Genomic DNA, 15730 nt, shown 5'->3' on the forward strand with positions numbered 1-15730 from the left:
TGGGGCTGAGATCTGCCTCTGGGACGCCTGTATCTGCCTCTTTGTGGTCTGTCTGACACTGGAAAGGACCAATTTTTAGAAGGCCAGTTCCTGCTAAACCTGGGTGGCTGTTGTTGTTGTGTCTTTTGGCTTATCCCGGTTAGGGGTCGCCACAGCGGAACTCCGGTCCGCTAATGCTTGGTAGTGGATTTTTACGTGCTGAGTTACCAGCCCTGACGCACAACCTTCAACGAAGGCACGCCCATTCACGCATGCCTACACACAGAAGACGCTCTAGCTGAGAATTGAACGTGACAACGTCTTGCTGTGAGGCGACAACGCTACCGCAGCACCACTACCGCGGGTGGCTGTACCTGTAAGAAATCCTTGACTGTCTGCATGTATTTTGCTTTATCCTCCATTTTTTTCAAAACCTCTTCTGCTTTAGTACCAAACAAAGTATCATGCTGCAATGGTGCACCTAATAATTTTGCTTTAACATGATCAGGCAGATTCTGTTCCTTTAACCAAGCATGCCTTCTAATAACAGAACCTGCGCGAGGCCTCCAGTGAATCATAACCACATTGCAAAGTATGCTTTCCCACTCGTTCAGCTGCATGCAATAAATCCTGCAATTCCTTGTTCTCTGAACATTCAGTATTTGTCAACAATTTCTGTTTAAGCAGTGACATTAAATATTGCTGATATTTAAGCATATGAAACTGACAATTTAAAGCCCTTACAGCCAAGGTAGCAGAAGTGTATACTTTTTTCCCCCATCTGTCTAGAGCCCTAGAATCCCTATCAGAGGGGACAGGGTTTTTTGCAGTGGAGGCTTTAACCACTTTGGGACCCTGAGATATAGTTTCTGGGTCAGCAGCAGGGTTTTTATATAGGAATTTATGAGAATCTGGGACCCTGTAGTATCTGTCTGGCTTAGCAGGTGCAGGGGGTAAAGAGTCAGGGGACAGGCCGGACTCTGAAAATATATCATCTACAGGTGGAATAGCAAGGGGTCTGTGCTGAGGAAGAAGCAGAAAGTCTCTGAGCCTTTTCTTAGATTCAGAATAATCTTGGCTCTCCCAGTGAAAATGCTCCCTCAAGGTATGCAGGGTTTCCCCAAAAGAATAATCCTCAGGAGGAGAGGAAGAAGGAATGGATTCTTCAGCATCAGAATCCTCATATGGAAGCATGGAATAGTCCTGTTCAGAAGAGGTATCAGGGGAAATAGAAACCTGATCAGAAGAATAATACTCTGTCTCTTGCCTAGGCCTCTTATCATGCGGGGGATGGGAGCCCCTGATCAAAGTAATTAGGTCTTCGGCCATTTTGAGCATCTGTTTTTTTAGGCATGGTAGACGGAGTAGGAGAATGCTGTACTTGTTTCTTTGTCTTTATTGCTGCTTTAGTCTTTGAAGCTGAAGATGGCTTAATATATAGTTGTGTAGGTCTGAAGACACCCTCAGAAGCCGATGCCTGCTCAGTGGCTCCAGACCCATCTGAGGGAATGATTTCCGAGTGTCCAATACCTTGAGTATCTAGAGGCCCAGTCGGCTCCACGTGAGAGTCGGAAGCGGCCTGTGGCTCTGAGGTAGCATGCGCCAGGGGCTGCGAAAGTGCCTCACTGAGAACGGGCCTAGCAGAGGCCTCGTCGTCGGTTTGGACCTCTTATGCCTATCCTTTTCCTTGTCCTTGCATTTTTTGTAAACTCCAGTTGTCGGCTGTTCCGATGGCATTATATAATTAAATCTCCGGCCAAAGTAATGAAATGCAAAATCGAACCAACGCTTAATAGTGCGTTGGTTAAATCTTGCACAAAACCGACAGCTAGCAACATTGTAATCAGGGCCTAGGCAAGGAATACAGCAAGAGTGAAAATCCTTATGAGGTATTTGCTTCCCACAAGAAATACAATTGTTAACTTTTTCTGACATCGGTCTGGAGCAAGAAAAAAGTTTCCCCAATGGGGTACTTAGCTTTAACAAAGACTTCGGTTCTGAAATTCGGATTTGAAAATGTCAGGAGTCGGCCGACCGGCACTTGCAAACTGCTTTTGCTTCGGGCACCGCACTGCAAGAAAGACTGAAGAAAATGGCGTCGGCTGCATCTTTTATACCCCTGGCGCACTGATGTCAGGGAAGAGGTGACAGCAACCGACGCCAGAACTAGACTTTGGAATTCTGGCCGATTGAGGGTAGCCTGTCAGCAGGATAACCCAAGAGTAATGAATGCAACAGTGAAACACGATGAACATCTGCCTCAAAATGTTCCACGACACTGAAATGTTCTTTTCTGTTTTTATTAGGTATAAAATAATATATCTGCAAATAAAGTCAGCTTTTCTTGACTAACATACCAGTTATATCCTTGAATTTCTGAGTCCCATTTTCTTTGCCAATGGATCTAAATATAGTGCAAACAACAAAGGGTAAAGAGGACACCCCTGCCTGGTTCCTCTGCTCAAACAGAAATTATCGGAGAGGAACCCACCCACTTTAATGACGGCCTCCAATCCCTCATATATTCTCCTAATCAACCTTATAACTGTATCAGGTAATGCAAATGCTTCCATTGTCGTGCTCAAACTTCCAGCTTACTTTGTCCAGTGCTTTTTCTGTATCAAGACCCACCAACATCAGTGGTATTTTCTTACATTCAACATCCCTCTGGATCATTACTGTTCTGTTAATGTTGAAAAATGTTTACCTCCCCTACACAAAACCACATTGATCCATATCTGTCAATTTTGGCATCACCTTTGCCATTTTTGCCATTATAGACAAACACTTTAGAATCATGGTTTAAGATTGAAGTGAGCCTGTATGAAGCTGGATCTGATGGGGCTTTACCCTCTTTAGGTGCTACAGTCACCACCAATTTCTTCCAGGATGTTAAAATACTGTTAAACAAAACTTTTCAGATCTTTATCAGTTTTTCCCTTCTAGCTTCCAAACATCCACAGGAATATTATCAGTTCTTGGGGACTTTCCAGTGGATTGGTTATACATCATCATTTTTATCTCATTTCCTCCTGCCCTGTTAGTAATTGAGCCTCTTCCGTCTCTAAACTTGGCATATTTAATTCTTCCACAAACTTCCATTTGCACCTTCTCTTGATCTCCACGTTTCTCTGCTTTCTACCAACTTTTATTCTGAAATATTTCTAGTACCTCAAGAGGATGTCTTGTTATCTTCCTTGTTATAGACTCCCAAAACTTGGCGACAATCCTTTCTACTTTTTGTTGCCTGAGTTTTTTGGGCTCTGGTGCTATCAAAAAACAGTTGCTTAACAGCAATCTTTGTAAACTCGTGCATATTATCAAGTTAATCTTTTATTTTCTACTTAGCATTTTGCAATTACTTCTGCTCTTGTTCTGTGAGATTCCATCTATTCTGTAATACTTTAACATTTGTCAGTTCCTCTGAATAATTCTTGTTATGTAACCATATTTCTCTTTTTTTTTATTTACACTCTATGTTTAAACTCCACTTTAATTTTATTCCACTCCCTAGTTAGATTTTTCAGAAGATTTCCACTACCCATTCCTTAAATTCCTCTCTTTTCAACAGATAGGTGTGCAAGTTCCAGTGTCTCTATTTCATTACCCCACATTTTTATTTTGTTATTGGCTTGTGATCTGAAAATGTTATTGGATGAGTATCAAAACTTTCAATTAAATGCTCATGTTCCAATGAAATGTAAGTTTTGTCTAGGCTAGTTCAGTTTTTGCATCTTGGGGAATAATATGCAAATTCATGCCACACTCCTACTACTGAATTCACATATTCCATGCCACATACTTTAATAAATGTCTTCAAGAATCTACCCTTTCATTATATTCTCCATTCTAGGCCCCCCAGACACATCTTCACTACTGCAAATCAAATTCCAGTCCCACCTATAAGTAATAGCCCCCGTTGAAAACTGATTTCTCCCAGAATTTTCTTATGCTCCATTACAGCAGTTTTAGGTGGACTATAAATACATGCCAGTGTAATCCTCCTGCCTTGCCAGTAACCCCTTAGTACTACAAATCTACCATTATCTTTTTTTGTCTTCTATCACTATTGGAGCTCCTCTTGCGATTAATGTAAGTACTCCTGTTTTCCTTTGTTCCAGGTATTCTGATGAATAACCATCCTGAAAACCTTTATTTATCAAATTCACATGTTCAGTTCTTTCCAAGTGTGTCTCAAGTAGCATAACTATTTGCACTCTATATTTTTTTTAAAATTTCTTTTACATTTCTCTTTCTTTTTTGTATACATCTGTGAGACTACTAATGTTTAAAGATAGTATAGAAAGCATCATTATATTAAAAAGTTATTATTTCACATTTTATTTGTAACAGCTTTTTTGTTAAGCATTTTGTTCCAGCTTTTGTGTTACATACAGTAATGTTTGGCAGGTTGTTCTTTTACAAAGTTGTTTCTTGTCATATCCATTTGAGCCTATGTCACATCTTACAAAACTTTGTTTTATTGATAGTCCACCTAAAAACAACCCCAATACACCTCTAAAACCTATTAACTTAATACAAACACACAAAACTATGTACATTTTCAAATATTGAAGTTTTACCCACCTAATGTCACCTCACAGTAAGACGCTGTCCGGTTCGATTCTCAGCTAGAGCATCTTCTGCGTGGAGACATGCGTGAATGGGCGTACCTTAGTTGATGGTTGTGCGTCAGGCCTCACAAGCCAGTACGTAAAAATCAACTGCCAATCATTAGCGGACTGGAGTTCCGCTGTGGCGACCCTTAACCGGAAAAAGCCGAAAGACACAAACAAACCCTCCTAATAGGAACAATTGTCCCAAATTGGCAGCCACACTTACAAACTTGGGTAAACTTAAAATGAAGGTTATCCATGCTAAGATGCATGGTACAGCCTGTATTTCTACTAAGTGCTGTCTGTTTCTGTCTCATCTTTGCTGCTCTCCCAGAACAGTAAAACTGAATGCTTTCAGAAAATATCTCCTAGCCACTGAAAGAAAGAAGTATTCTGTTTTATTGCTCTTTATTAGCTTCTCTCCATGGAGACATGAGAACCAGATACAGAGTCGGTTCTGCAAGCATTTATTTTATTTACTTGCTAGAGGAAAGTTTTACTATATTCAATGTTCTTTTATTTTTTCTCTTAACTATATTCAATGTTCTTTTTATTTGCTTTCTCTTAAGACTTGTTACTATATCACACCAAGGGCATTAATCCAGTTAATTCCACTATGCAAGAATGTGAAAAAGCACACCAATGTTTCTTGAATCATACTCCTTTGACCAGACGTTTTCTTTTTTTTTTTTTTTTTACATGGCAATGCCCAAATTTCCTAAAAATGAACAAGAAGAAAGAGAAAAGAAGAGAAAAAAACAGGCCACTTGTTCACTTTAGTATCCCAATTACACTTGAAATAACTGAGAAAACTATAGAATCATAGGAGGTTACTAGGCTAATTGCCATAGGGCCCTTACAAGCCTAGCCAAGAGCATCTCCAAAAAGAAACTTCAATCAGCACCTGTCACCCCTGTCTATGAGGGACACTGGTGGAACCCCTGGGACAAATTTGTGGTTTCCAATCCATTCATCAAGGTTGCGTTTAAAGAGGGTCAGCGATGTACTTCGTTTGATGTGTATGGAGAGTCTGTTCCAGGGCAGTCTCTGGGAGACAAATCTATGTCTCCAGCAGGTTTTATTAATGTCGCACATTACATTTAGCCCTTTCAATCGGGTAATGTGTGAGGAGTTAAGACTTGCGGATCTGGAGCATCTCTAGTAGGGCAGGGTCCGAGATTACCTTATAGGCGAGACAGATCACCTCTGAGCAATCTGTATGATACAGAGTAGAGTGATAGTGATTTGAGCCTGCCACACTGGTAAAAAAAAACACACCCAAGGCCACAGAGATTCAGCGAAACAAGCTCAACAACTTGAAACATAATATGTAATTGTGTGACAGCCAAAATTTTTTAAAATCATGTAAAACTTTCTTTTATCATACAGTAATAGTTTTATGAAAGAGCAATCATTAAATAGTAAATGCTATACTGAGAAAATCTGTCTGATAAAAAAGTGGCAATATCATCTTTCTAAAGGTCTTGGTTTTAAAAGACAGCTAATAGAAATCTGGTCATTAATCCCTGGCCAAGAACTTGCATTAAGTGGAGTTATATTGGCAGCTCACACTTAATGATTGCTCTTACATAAAGCTATTTATTAATGTATGGTAAAAGAAAGTTTTACAGGTTGATGTATTCAGATATTCAGACTTTGATTTTTGTTTCCTTCAATTTTGAACTTATTGAATATGTTACCTTAATCCATGATTTGTTCGGGGGATTCAGGTGTCACAAGATTTAAAGCTGATCACATAATTTTAAAAGTTTTTGGCTGTCACATGATTTTAAGCTGGTGACATTATTTTAAAAAAGTTGCCACATGACCTCTTAGAATTGTATTTAAACAGTGTGTGTGTGTGTGTGTGTGTGTGTGTGTGTGTTTGGTTCACTTCATCCAAAGAAGTTTTATTATAAAAAAAACAAAAGCACTATTATATTTCAAGTTGTTGATCTGGTTTTGTCGGAATCTCTGTGGCCTTGCGTGTTTTTTTTGGTCAGTTTGTCTTCTGTTTTGGTTTGGTCACATAGGACAGGTGTTGGAGGCTACGGATTCTCTTTGTGAGGTATTTCTGTGGCCTTTCCAATTGGTGCAGGTGCTTGGAGAGGTACCTACCAAATGGGGCATTGTACTCAATTACTGGCCTAATGAGGGAGGAGTACAGAGAAGTAATAACCTCCTTTTTTCTGGATGCAATCCCTTTACTTATGAGATGAACCAAATAAAAGGCTTTTCTGACCACTGCCGCAACATGATGGCCAAATGTGAGATTGTTGTTAACCTGTGTACCTAGATCTCTTGCCACAGGTTGTATGCTTAGGGGGCTGCCGTCGATGTGATAAACAGTAGGGGCCGTATTTTTCCCAAATGGTATAATACATTTTTTTGCATTTAACTTATGGCCGTGACTTTGGTACCAGTCATTTGTTGCTGTGAGACCCTCTTGTAGTATGTTAACATCATTTGGGGAGTCAATGACTGCACCCAACTTACAGTCGTCTGCAAACTTGGTCAGCCACAGGCCTTCTGTCTTTGCCTGGCCCTTTGAAAAGTAAATGCCAAACAGTAGAGGTCCCAGGACAGATTCCTGGGGAGCACCACTAGTGACAGGTACAGGCACCTATTTTGACCTTGTGGGTCTTACTGGTGAGCCAGTTGGCCATCTAACTGATGAGACAGGGATTTATGCAAAACTGTGTTCACTTTTCGATGATGCTTGAGTGGGGGATGGTGTTAAAGGCTTTGGTCAAGTCAAGGTAACCTGTATGTACTGACTTTCCCTCATTCAGTTCCTTGGTGACCATGTCAAAAAAGTCAATCAGGTCCAACAAACAAGATTTGCCCTTGACAAATCCGAACTGGGTGGGGTCAAGTGCTTGGTGAGAGTGCCTATGTCCTTGTTTATGAGGTCCATAATAATACTCTCCATGGCCTTACAGATCAGACTTGTCAAGCTAATGGGGCGATAGTTTCCATGATCAGTAGTGACACCAACTTTGTGCAAGGGGATGACAATGGCAGTTCTCCACTCTGCTGGAATGAAGCCTGTACTTAGGCTATTTTTGAATAGAGTACTCAATGGCGAGGCTAGTTCTTAATGGAGATGGTGTAGAATACAGCCTGGGATACTATCAGGTCCCATGGAAGGTGTATTCTTTGCCTTGGATAGGCCCATTAACACAATCTATTGAGATGTGAGGTGTGGGACAAGTATCAGGGATGTCGAATGGACCTTTGGAGGGGACAGGGGAGTGAAGTTTGCACTGAACCTATCTGCAAGCAGGTTGGCTAAGTTAACAGGATCAGTGTAAATGGCACCGTTAAGAACTAATTCGGAACAAACCTGGGCATTGCCATGGAGGTTCGTGACTTAACTGAAAAGGCTTTGTGGTTATCCTTTGTTTCGAGGGCTAGTGTTGACTGATAATTGGCTTTGGAGGTTTTCACTAGTGATCTAATTTGCTTGTTGAGGCTAAGAATGGAGTTTTTCCAATTGGGAATTTCTGACTTTTTACCCTTGGACAACAGTTTCTTCCTTTTGTTGTAAAGCCTGTAGAGAGAGGATGTTCACCAGATAAGTTTGTGTTTCCCTGAGGAGCAGGTTTTAGTTATGTTGTGCATGGCTGAGTCCATGCAGTTATATAGGTGCTTGCATACTGCACTAATGTACTGTTCAGCATAGTTGCCTGCATCCTCTGTGGGGAGCGATGGTGTGAAGCTACTGATACCCTCCCTTAGAAGGTTGTAGTCTGCTTTTGAGACGCTTTTTAGCTTGGTTATGGCTGGAGGGGGGGGGGGGGGTGTGGATGATATAGAAACTTCAAATGAGACAGACCGATGGTTTGATCTCACCAGGGAAGAACTTACTATGGGGGTGGTGCAGTGATCACCCATGTTGGTGAGAACCAAGTTTAGAATGTTATCTCCCCTTGTGAGGGATGAGACAAGCTGGTCTAGTGTGTTAGAATTGATGAAGTCATGGAAACATTGAGTGAGTGCATTAGAGCAGGAATAGTTCACCCAGTCTATGGTGGGGCAGTTGAAGTCACCAAGCATCAGGGTGTTAGGGGGTACCTTGATGGAATCAAGTAGGTCCAGGTAGGAGGAGTGGGTGACCTGAATCATGGAGGGGGTTTATAGCTGGCTATAATTAGGATGGGTGCCAACTGTCAGTTGCACCTGGAGTAGTTCTAGTGCACTGTGCTGTCCATCCAGTCTGGAGGGTGTGCTTGTCTTTAATGAAACTAGAGACTCCACCTCCCCTAATCTTCCCAAATGCTATTTCTTAGCATTCAGATAATTTCATGCACTATAAAAATATTACTGGAGAACAAAATTTTGTTTGACTTACAGTTAATTCTTTACTTCCTCTTAGCCTCTCAAGTGTCTCTCCAAACATTAATGGCATGAAGTAGGGCATAGTAGTCCATTATTTCCAATTTTTTTGTTGTGTCATGCTTCACAAATATAATTAATGTTTTGTAATCCCCCATTTATTTGTCCATTTCTAAGTTGTTGGTTTTATTTCTGTTTATCTTCATCTCCCAAATCCATGTCTCTGCTTCCTTTCCAACGTACTCTCTGTTCTTCTGGTTGACTCTTGTACTTTTTTCTCTCTAGTATTTTCCATTGAAACATTGGAAAAGATTTCACTGGCACAGTCTCTCTGTGGTCTGTATTACCAGACGAACAAGAAGCAGAATTACCTTCTGTTCACAGCTCAATTGTTGTTGGACAAACTTTTGTATTTCCTTAGCATGTTCTTTATCTAAAAATGATTTTGTCCTGCCAGAAAAGAATACTCTTAAGATGGCTGGGTACAGCAGTTTGAACCTCATGCTTGCTTCTTGACATTACCTGAATAATTAAATACATTTACTCCTTGTCTGCCTGGTGTACAGTGAGTAATCAGTTTTTGCAAACTCCCACTTTTAGTACGTTGTCTTTCTGCAAAGGTTTTGTCAGAATCATCTCCTTCTGCCGGTACAATTACATCTTTACTATTAAAGGTGGAGGCTGCTTTCTCATGGCTGGTTTGGAGCATACACATGATGTGCCCTTTTAATCAACCATCTCCTGCTGTGGAATACCAATACAGTGCCTTATTTGTTCTTTCATAAAATTAATACAGTCTGCTCCTTCCAGTTTCTCTGGTACAGCAGAAAATCTCAGGTTTTCCCCACGTGCTCTGTCCTCTAATTCTATTATTTTTTTAAACATCTCTTCTTGACCAGTCTCATTCAGCCAGCCTTTTCTTCATTTTGATCTCTGATTTTTGCAGTTTTATCACCTCATCACAATATCTGTTTAAAGCTTCTTCCATTTTTTTCCAGCCTTTTGTTATTTGAGTTGATGTACTCCATCAGTGTTTTGTTTAATCAGGTCTGAGTACATTTAACTTATTTTTTCCTCTAGGTTACAGAACCAAAGCTGAAGTTTACACTGCTTTTTGCTGAACAGCTGCAGAATTCTTTGCAGTTATTGTTTTTCCTCACCCTTTCTGACAGATTTTCTTTCACGTTCTCTGAATTTCTTTTTCGCTGGCATACCCAAAATTATGAGTTTACTGGCTGTTTCTTCTCAGATTCTGTTTTCACACTAGAAGAGCTGAAATTAAGCTGTTACTCAATATGCAGCCATCTTGGAAGCCCCCAAAGACTGGAAGTAATTATTGAGGGAAATGGAGAAATGAAAGCTAGACTATATTATAAGGACATTTGCGGATCATGATAAAGCAATGGGAGAGTGAGTTTAATTTAGTTCAGTAAGATATTTAAAGCATAAGGAAAGATTCTACTTGCCCCTCTCAGCTGGTGGGGGAGTGGTGCTAACACGGTAGATAGCATCTTGATTCAGAAAGAGAGGGCAACGGTCACAGATGTTTGGACTAGGGCAGAATGGAACATAGTTGTCCTGTGGATAGTGGATTACTATCAGAAGCTGATTTAAATAATTAAGAATAGGTTTAGGAAGAGATCTGGAACAGGAGGATATTATTCCAATATTCTGGGAAAACTGTCAGAAAAAAAGAGTGCAGGGAAAATATAGAGGGAAATGATGGACAGAAGGCTCATGGGAGTGTTTTAAAACTTAAAGTGCTGCCTGGAGTACTGAGGGGTGGAATGGATTGACGCAGGCAAAAAGGAATTGCATGGTGCAGTTCTCTTGAAAAAGTGGATAGGAAATACATGAATGTCAGGCACTGCAGATGACCCCAAAGATGATACATGACACCAATGAGGGTCAGAAAATGGTAAGAAGATACAGGAGTATTGCTGGAGAAGGCAGCAGGAACAGTTCTAATTTTATGGGAATGTGAAGTAGTGAAATCAATAAAGAGGACAGAATGAGGACTTGGTAAAAAGACTGACAACATCTCAATGGAAAGCAAGGAGGCTATGTTTGACAGACAATGCTTGAATGTTCAGTTGTCTATTAAATGTTGAAGACTGAAGTGGGGACAAAAGGCAATAAAGATATCCTGAGAACAAAACTGAAGCAGAAGAAAGGGGGAAGGGGGTAGAAGGGGATATTGTATATTATGTGTTAAACTATATATTAATAGCACTGGACATGCTATGCACAATGACTGCATGGATATGTATAATTGCTTGGTGTGCGAGAACATTTTTTTTTGTATTTAACAATACTAGTTGATGAGTTTAATTGTATTAAATGTTCTCCCTTATTACCCTGATATACTTTTATTAAGGATGTGGAATTGTTAACCCATTCCAAGTCATTCTCTAAAATTATCCTCTCATTAAGCTCTTCTTAACTAATGTTGGTTGCTACGTATGCAATGATCTCTGAACATTGCCACCCTACCATTACTGCTGTTACTATCGTCAGGGTTCCCCCAGCTCTTCTAAATGCCTGTTCTTTAGAAGGAACTGTACTTCATTTTGTTTTCCTCTACCTCCACCCACATCATGCTCAAAGCTTAAATTTGTCCCTCTGACAATCTGGCTGCTCACCAGCAGTGTAGCTAGCTCTACTTCTTGAACCCTCCTCTGGCTACACCTCAGTCATACCAGTGAAGAATAATTTGCAACTTTCCTTCTGAGATGTCAACCTGATGTACCCATAAGAAGGATGGTGCACACTTAAACCTGCTGCTACTCCTTGTGCACCATGTTAAGTATTATCTCATCTGCTTGGAAATACAGTGCAACACTGACTGAGGATACAGTCTCCTTCCAATAAGTGCAACATGTGTGCTGTGTAAACTCAGCCAAGAGTGGGCACTTACATAACCAGTCCAGAGATATGCCTTCAATTAAGAAATCAGTACAATATAAAGAACATTCTTCTGAAATATACTGTTTTATATATAACATGCACTGGTGCCTGTTAAAATTCTTAAGTCATAATTAAAATTTTCAACACAATTAAAATTAAAATGCAGAAGTGGAGGACTATATAACAAGTCATAGGTTGAAATACCTCAGTCTATTCTCACTACTTTCAGATGCAGCAGTCTTGGAGTTATACATACCGGGGGTGTGGAGAGGGTGCAGACTCCTGCAAAAGATGGTTTAGAGATGTAACAGCAAGTTTCAAAATTCACTGTTACTTGCTGACTGCTGTTTATTTTTAAAGTGTCCCACCTCACACAATTAGGTCTTGCATTTCTGATAGGGAGCCATGTTGACCTAAATCAAACACTGCTCTCATTGCTGCTCATCACTTAGCAATACATCTTTTGTAATGTTGCGTTAATACCTATAAATACATTGATTAGGTGCAAAAAGTGTGACTGGGCTTACCATTCTCCCATAATAAAATCACAAGCAGAAGTTAGGACCTAGTGATCCTACTATGTACCCCAAAAGAAATCTTTGCAAACTCCCAAAAGGACATAACTTCTGGATAAAACAAAAATGATTTATAACAAAGGTAGCACTATAAAGAAACATCCAGTATGAAAAAATTACAAAAAATGAGAAACAAAATCAAAGTCCATACTTCACTGAACTGAATATTTTAAAAATAAAAAAAGAAAAACAAACATGAAAATATGGGCAGCTAGAATCATAGACATCCTTTGTGTCAGTGCCACATGCAGCATGAAGTACATATTACTGGCAACAGAAGTGTGATTTCTAAATAATTGCATGAGGATTTATGGTATGTTAAGATATAAAGGAAGTATCAGACATAAGACTTTAATGGGGCTGGGTGTGCACAGGAATCCACATGCAGCACAGTCAACTAAGATAATGGAAACATAATTCTAGTAAGTATAGAAACAGACTGAGCATGCACTACCTGGATAGTGTTGTGGGTATCTGTGTAACATAAAGTGGATTTCTAGCAAGCACAGCATGAGCAAGCTGTGCAACACAGTACATGCATCAAATGTGACAGGTCACGCACAAGACATGACAGGGTGCCCAGACAATGCAGGGTACATGCCTACAGGCATATAACTGTACTGGGCTCTTCAGCACATTTAAAACTTAGAATGCAAAGAATTTGCAGTCTGGGCAGTTACAATTAAAGTAGGTAACTGGTCAATCAGGCAGGGAAGCAGCAGCAAAGTAATGAACATGATGAGGGTGAGCTTTACATCCACAGAAGGGAAGAGCACACTGGTGTGAGGGAGCACTCATACAGTCGTACAAGTACAAGGTACTCTACCCACACCTTTCCTGGAAAAGTGATCATCAGGAAGTGGGTTGGAGAAGACAAGCAAAGGGTTTGGGGTAAGTGCATGGCATAGGACAGACTGTATTCTAGGTAGATAACTGTGAAAGGTTCATTACATTTCTTATGGCATGCCATAGAAGATGATATTACACACAGTGGGTACTGAGAACATGTCCTCAAAAAGCACACACACTATGTGTCTGCCTCTTTACAGCCACAGATATTTGACAGAATGCTCATTGAACACCGACACAAAAAGCACTTGGCATTCAGTGAAGAGGGGTACAGTTCAATAAATATATGCAATGTGTTAACACTATATGTGTTGCAGATTACAGAGTAATAACCTGTATTTGCAAGTCCTTAAATGTTTGTATAAAAGCCTGAATCTTAAGTCCTTGTAAACAGTAGGTCATGGGACACTGCAGATCCCTAATGGATTGGCCTATATGACACATGAAGCATATTGAACATGAGCCCCTTGTATTACAGTTGTATAGACTGTTGTGCACTGTGCCATTTCTAGCAGCTTTGCTTTTTTACTGTCACTGAGCACTGTATGTGCCATATGTGCACATGCAAAGCTATGCTTGGTTCTGCTATCACTATACATAGTGACAGAAAAGCATATGTATCAGTGGTCTTGGCATTCATATCTACATCAGGTGTGTAAAACTCAGATATGTGTGTGTCCACTATGCTACTGAGTGCTGTATGTGTATGTATGAACTATGCAAGTCACTTCTGTGCAGTTATCAGCCTTTACCTTCTGCAATGCAAAATAGCATTTGCTGAAGGCTCTGGAAGTTGGTTGATCTGACTTTACATCATGAAGTGATGTGTGTGTGTGTGTGTGTGTGTGTGTGTGTGTGTGCTCTCTTGCCCATCTGGCATGCAGCCCCTACTGATCTGCTATCTGCGAGTAGCATTTGGTTTCCGGCAAGTCTTCCTGAAAAAAAAAAAAGTAGACGAGTGCCAAACTTATGAATCCTGCATATTACTTTGTATTTGTTCTTTCATACAAGACAGGTGCTAGGAGTGATGCAAGTTATTTATCAAAACTATTCAAATTTCTCTTCATGACATCCTTAGTATATAATCAAGAAATGGGTCATACTCAGATTTTTATTACATTTTGCATATATACGAACACTCAACATTTTGATTAAAACAATTGTTTTACAGTCATCATCATACATTATACCAGCAACCTTGTTTTAAAATGCTTGCACTTTCTGAGCATAGAATACAATAAAGAAGCACAAACAAACTATATCAAGTAGGGACAAGCCTCATACCTCAAATGCAGCTCGAACACAGTGCAGCTTTGCTAGAAAGTCCTGATCACTGTAGCACTCCAGCAGCTCTGTTCTAAAGATTAAAAATAAATAAGTAAATGTTACAACAGTAAAACACACAGCAAAATGTATAAAACTTTTTGAATCCTCACTAAGAACAATTTTTTTTACATTCTGCTACTAAGCCATATATGAATTAATTCAAGTCCCTTTATCAAGTGCCTTTTGAGGCAATAGCATAAGCACACCTGCCTTCATCAGTGCTGATTAAAGTTCGAGCAGAAACTTAACATCAGAAATATGCAGTTCTTTCGAGCTGTTATCCTTCCAAGAAAAAGGACATCAGATTTATCACTGCCCAGAAACACCCAAGAAGCTCGGAAGTAATACCAGACAAAGCAGCATCTAAAATACAGCATGGATACATCTACAATACACAATGGGTACACCGTGTGTGTATAAATGAGAACAGGAGTACCACAGCCACAATGTGGGGCAAGAGAATCTGCAAATATGCACATGATGACATGGAACCAGAGAGTGAAGACCTGAGGGCTGAATAAGAGGTAGGGGTACTTAAGGGGTAAACAAAAGTTCGATACATACCATAATAATTCATTTTTATGAGAGGATCTATCCTTAGTAATCTGGTCAAGGGAATCATACAAATGACAACCACTGACACTGCACTAATGTTCAGAAAAGCAGCAACTCTGTATATAAAAACAAAGACCTTCATCTGTATTTTCCTTGCTCATAGCCTATGAAAACTAGGTGAGAAAGATGCAAATGAGATTTGAGAACATTCAGGCAATGTCTAAGAAATGACAGAGGTTGTCAAGGTCTATCACCTGGATAATCTGATCTTTGGCAGGAAGCAAGTAACCTTTAAGCTCAACTTCCACTTCCTTCAACCTACTTAAACGATGGATACAGTCCATCATTAGCATGTAAAATGAGAACAAAAACTTCCTCCCGCTGTCTACATATCCTAAAGTGTTCTCTTGCAGATCTATTTTCATCCTATTGTCACACAGCATGCATCCTCTAAGAATGCACACGCAAGATTGAACTCAAACCACAATTTGTCACAATCACCCTGAACCAACTAAGAATGGCTCATCAAATAATCCTAAAACCCAGTCACAATTTGACGCCTACCATAACCAAATAAGGCTGGAA

The 15730-nt window shown here is 39.9% G+C and overlaps 1 protein-coding gene across 1 annotated transcript in view; it reads right to left on the reverse strand.

Moving 5' to 3' along the window:
* The window catches only part of MIGA2 (mitoguardin 2), a 1296375-nt gene that overhangs the window by 504327 nt on the left and 776318 nt on the right, over positions 1–15730 (reverse strand). Inside the window, exon 13 of the mRNA XM_044058371.1 lies at positions 14549–14621. Within this exon, the coding sequence (XP_043914306.1) occupies positions 14549–14621 (73 nt within the window). The remainder of the gene's footprint in view (positions 1–14548; positions 14622–15730) is intronic.

The sequence above is a fragment of the Protopterus annectens genome, chromosome 16.part0 (genome assembly GCF_019279795.1).
Source record: "Protopterus annectens isolate FY-2018-M chromosome 16.part0, PAN1.0, whole genome shotgun sequence".
NCBI lineage: Eukaryota > Metazoa > Chordata > Ceratodontiformes > Protopteridae > Protopterus > Protopterus annectens.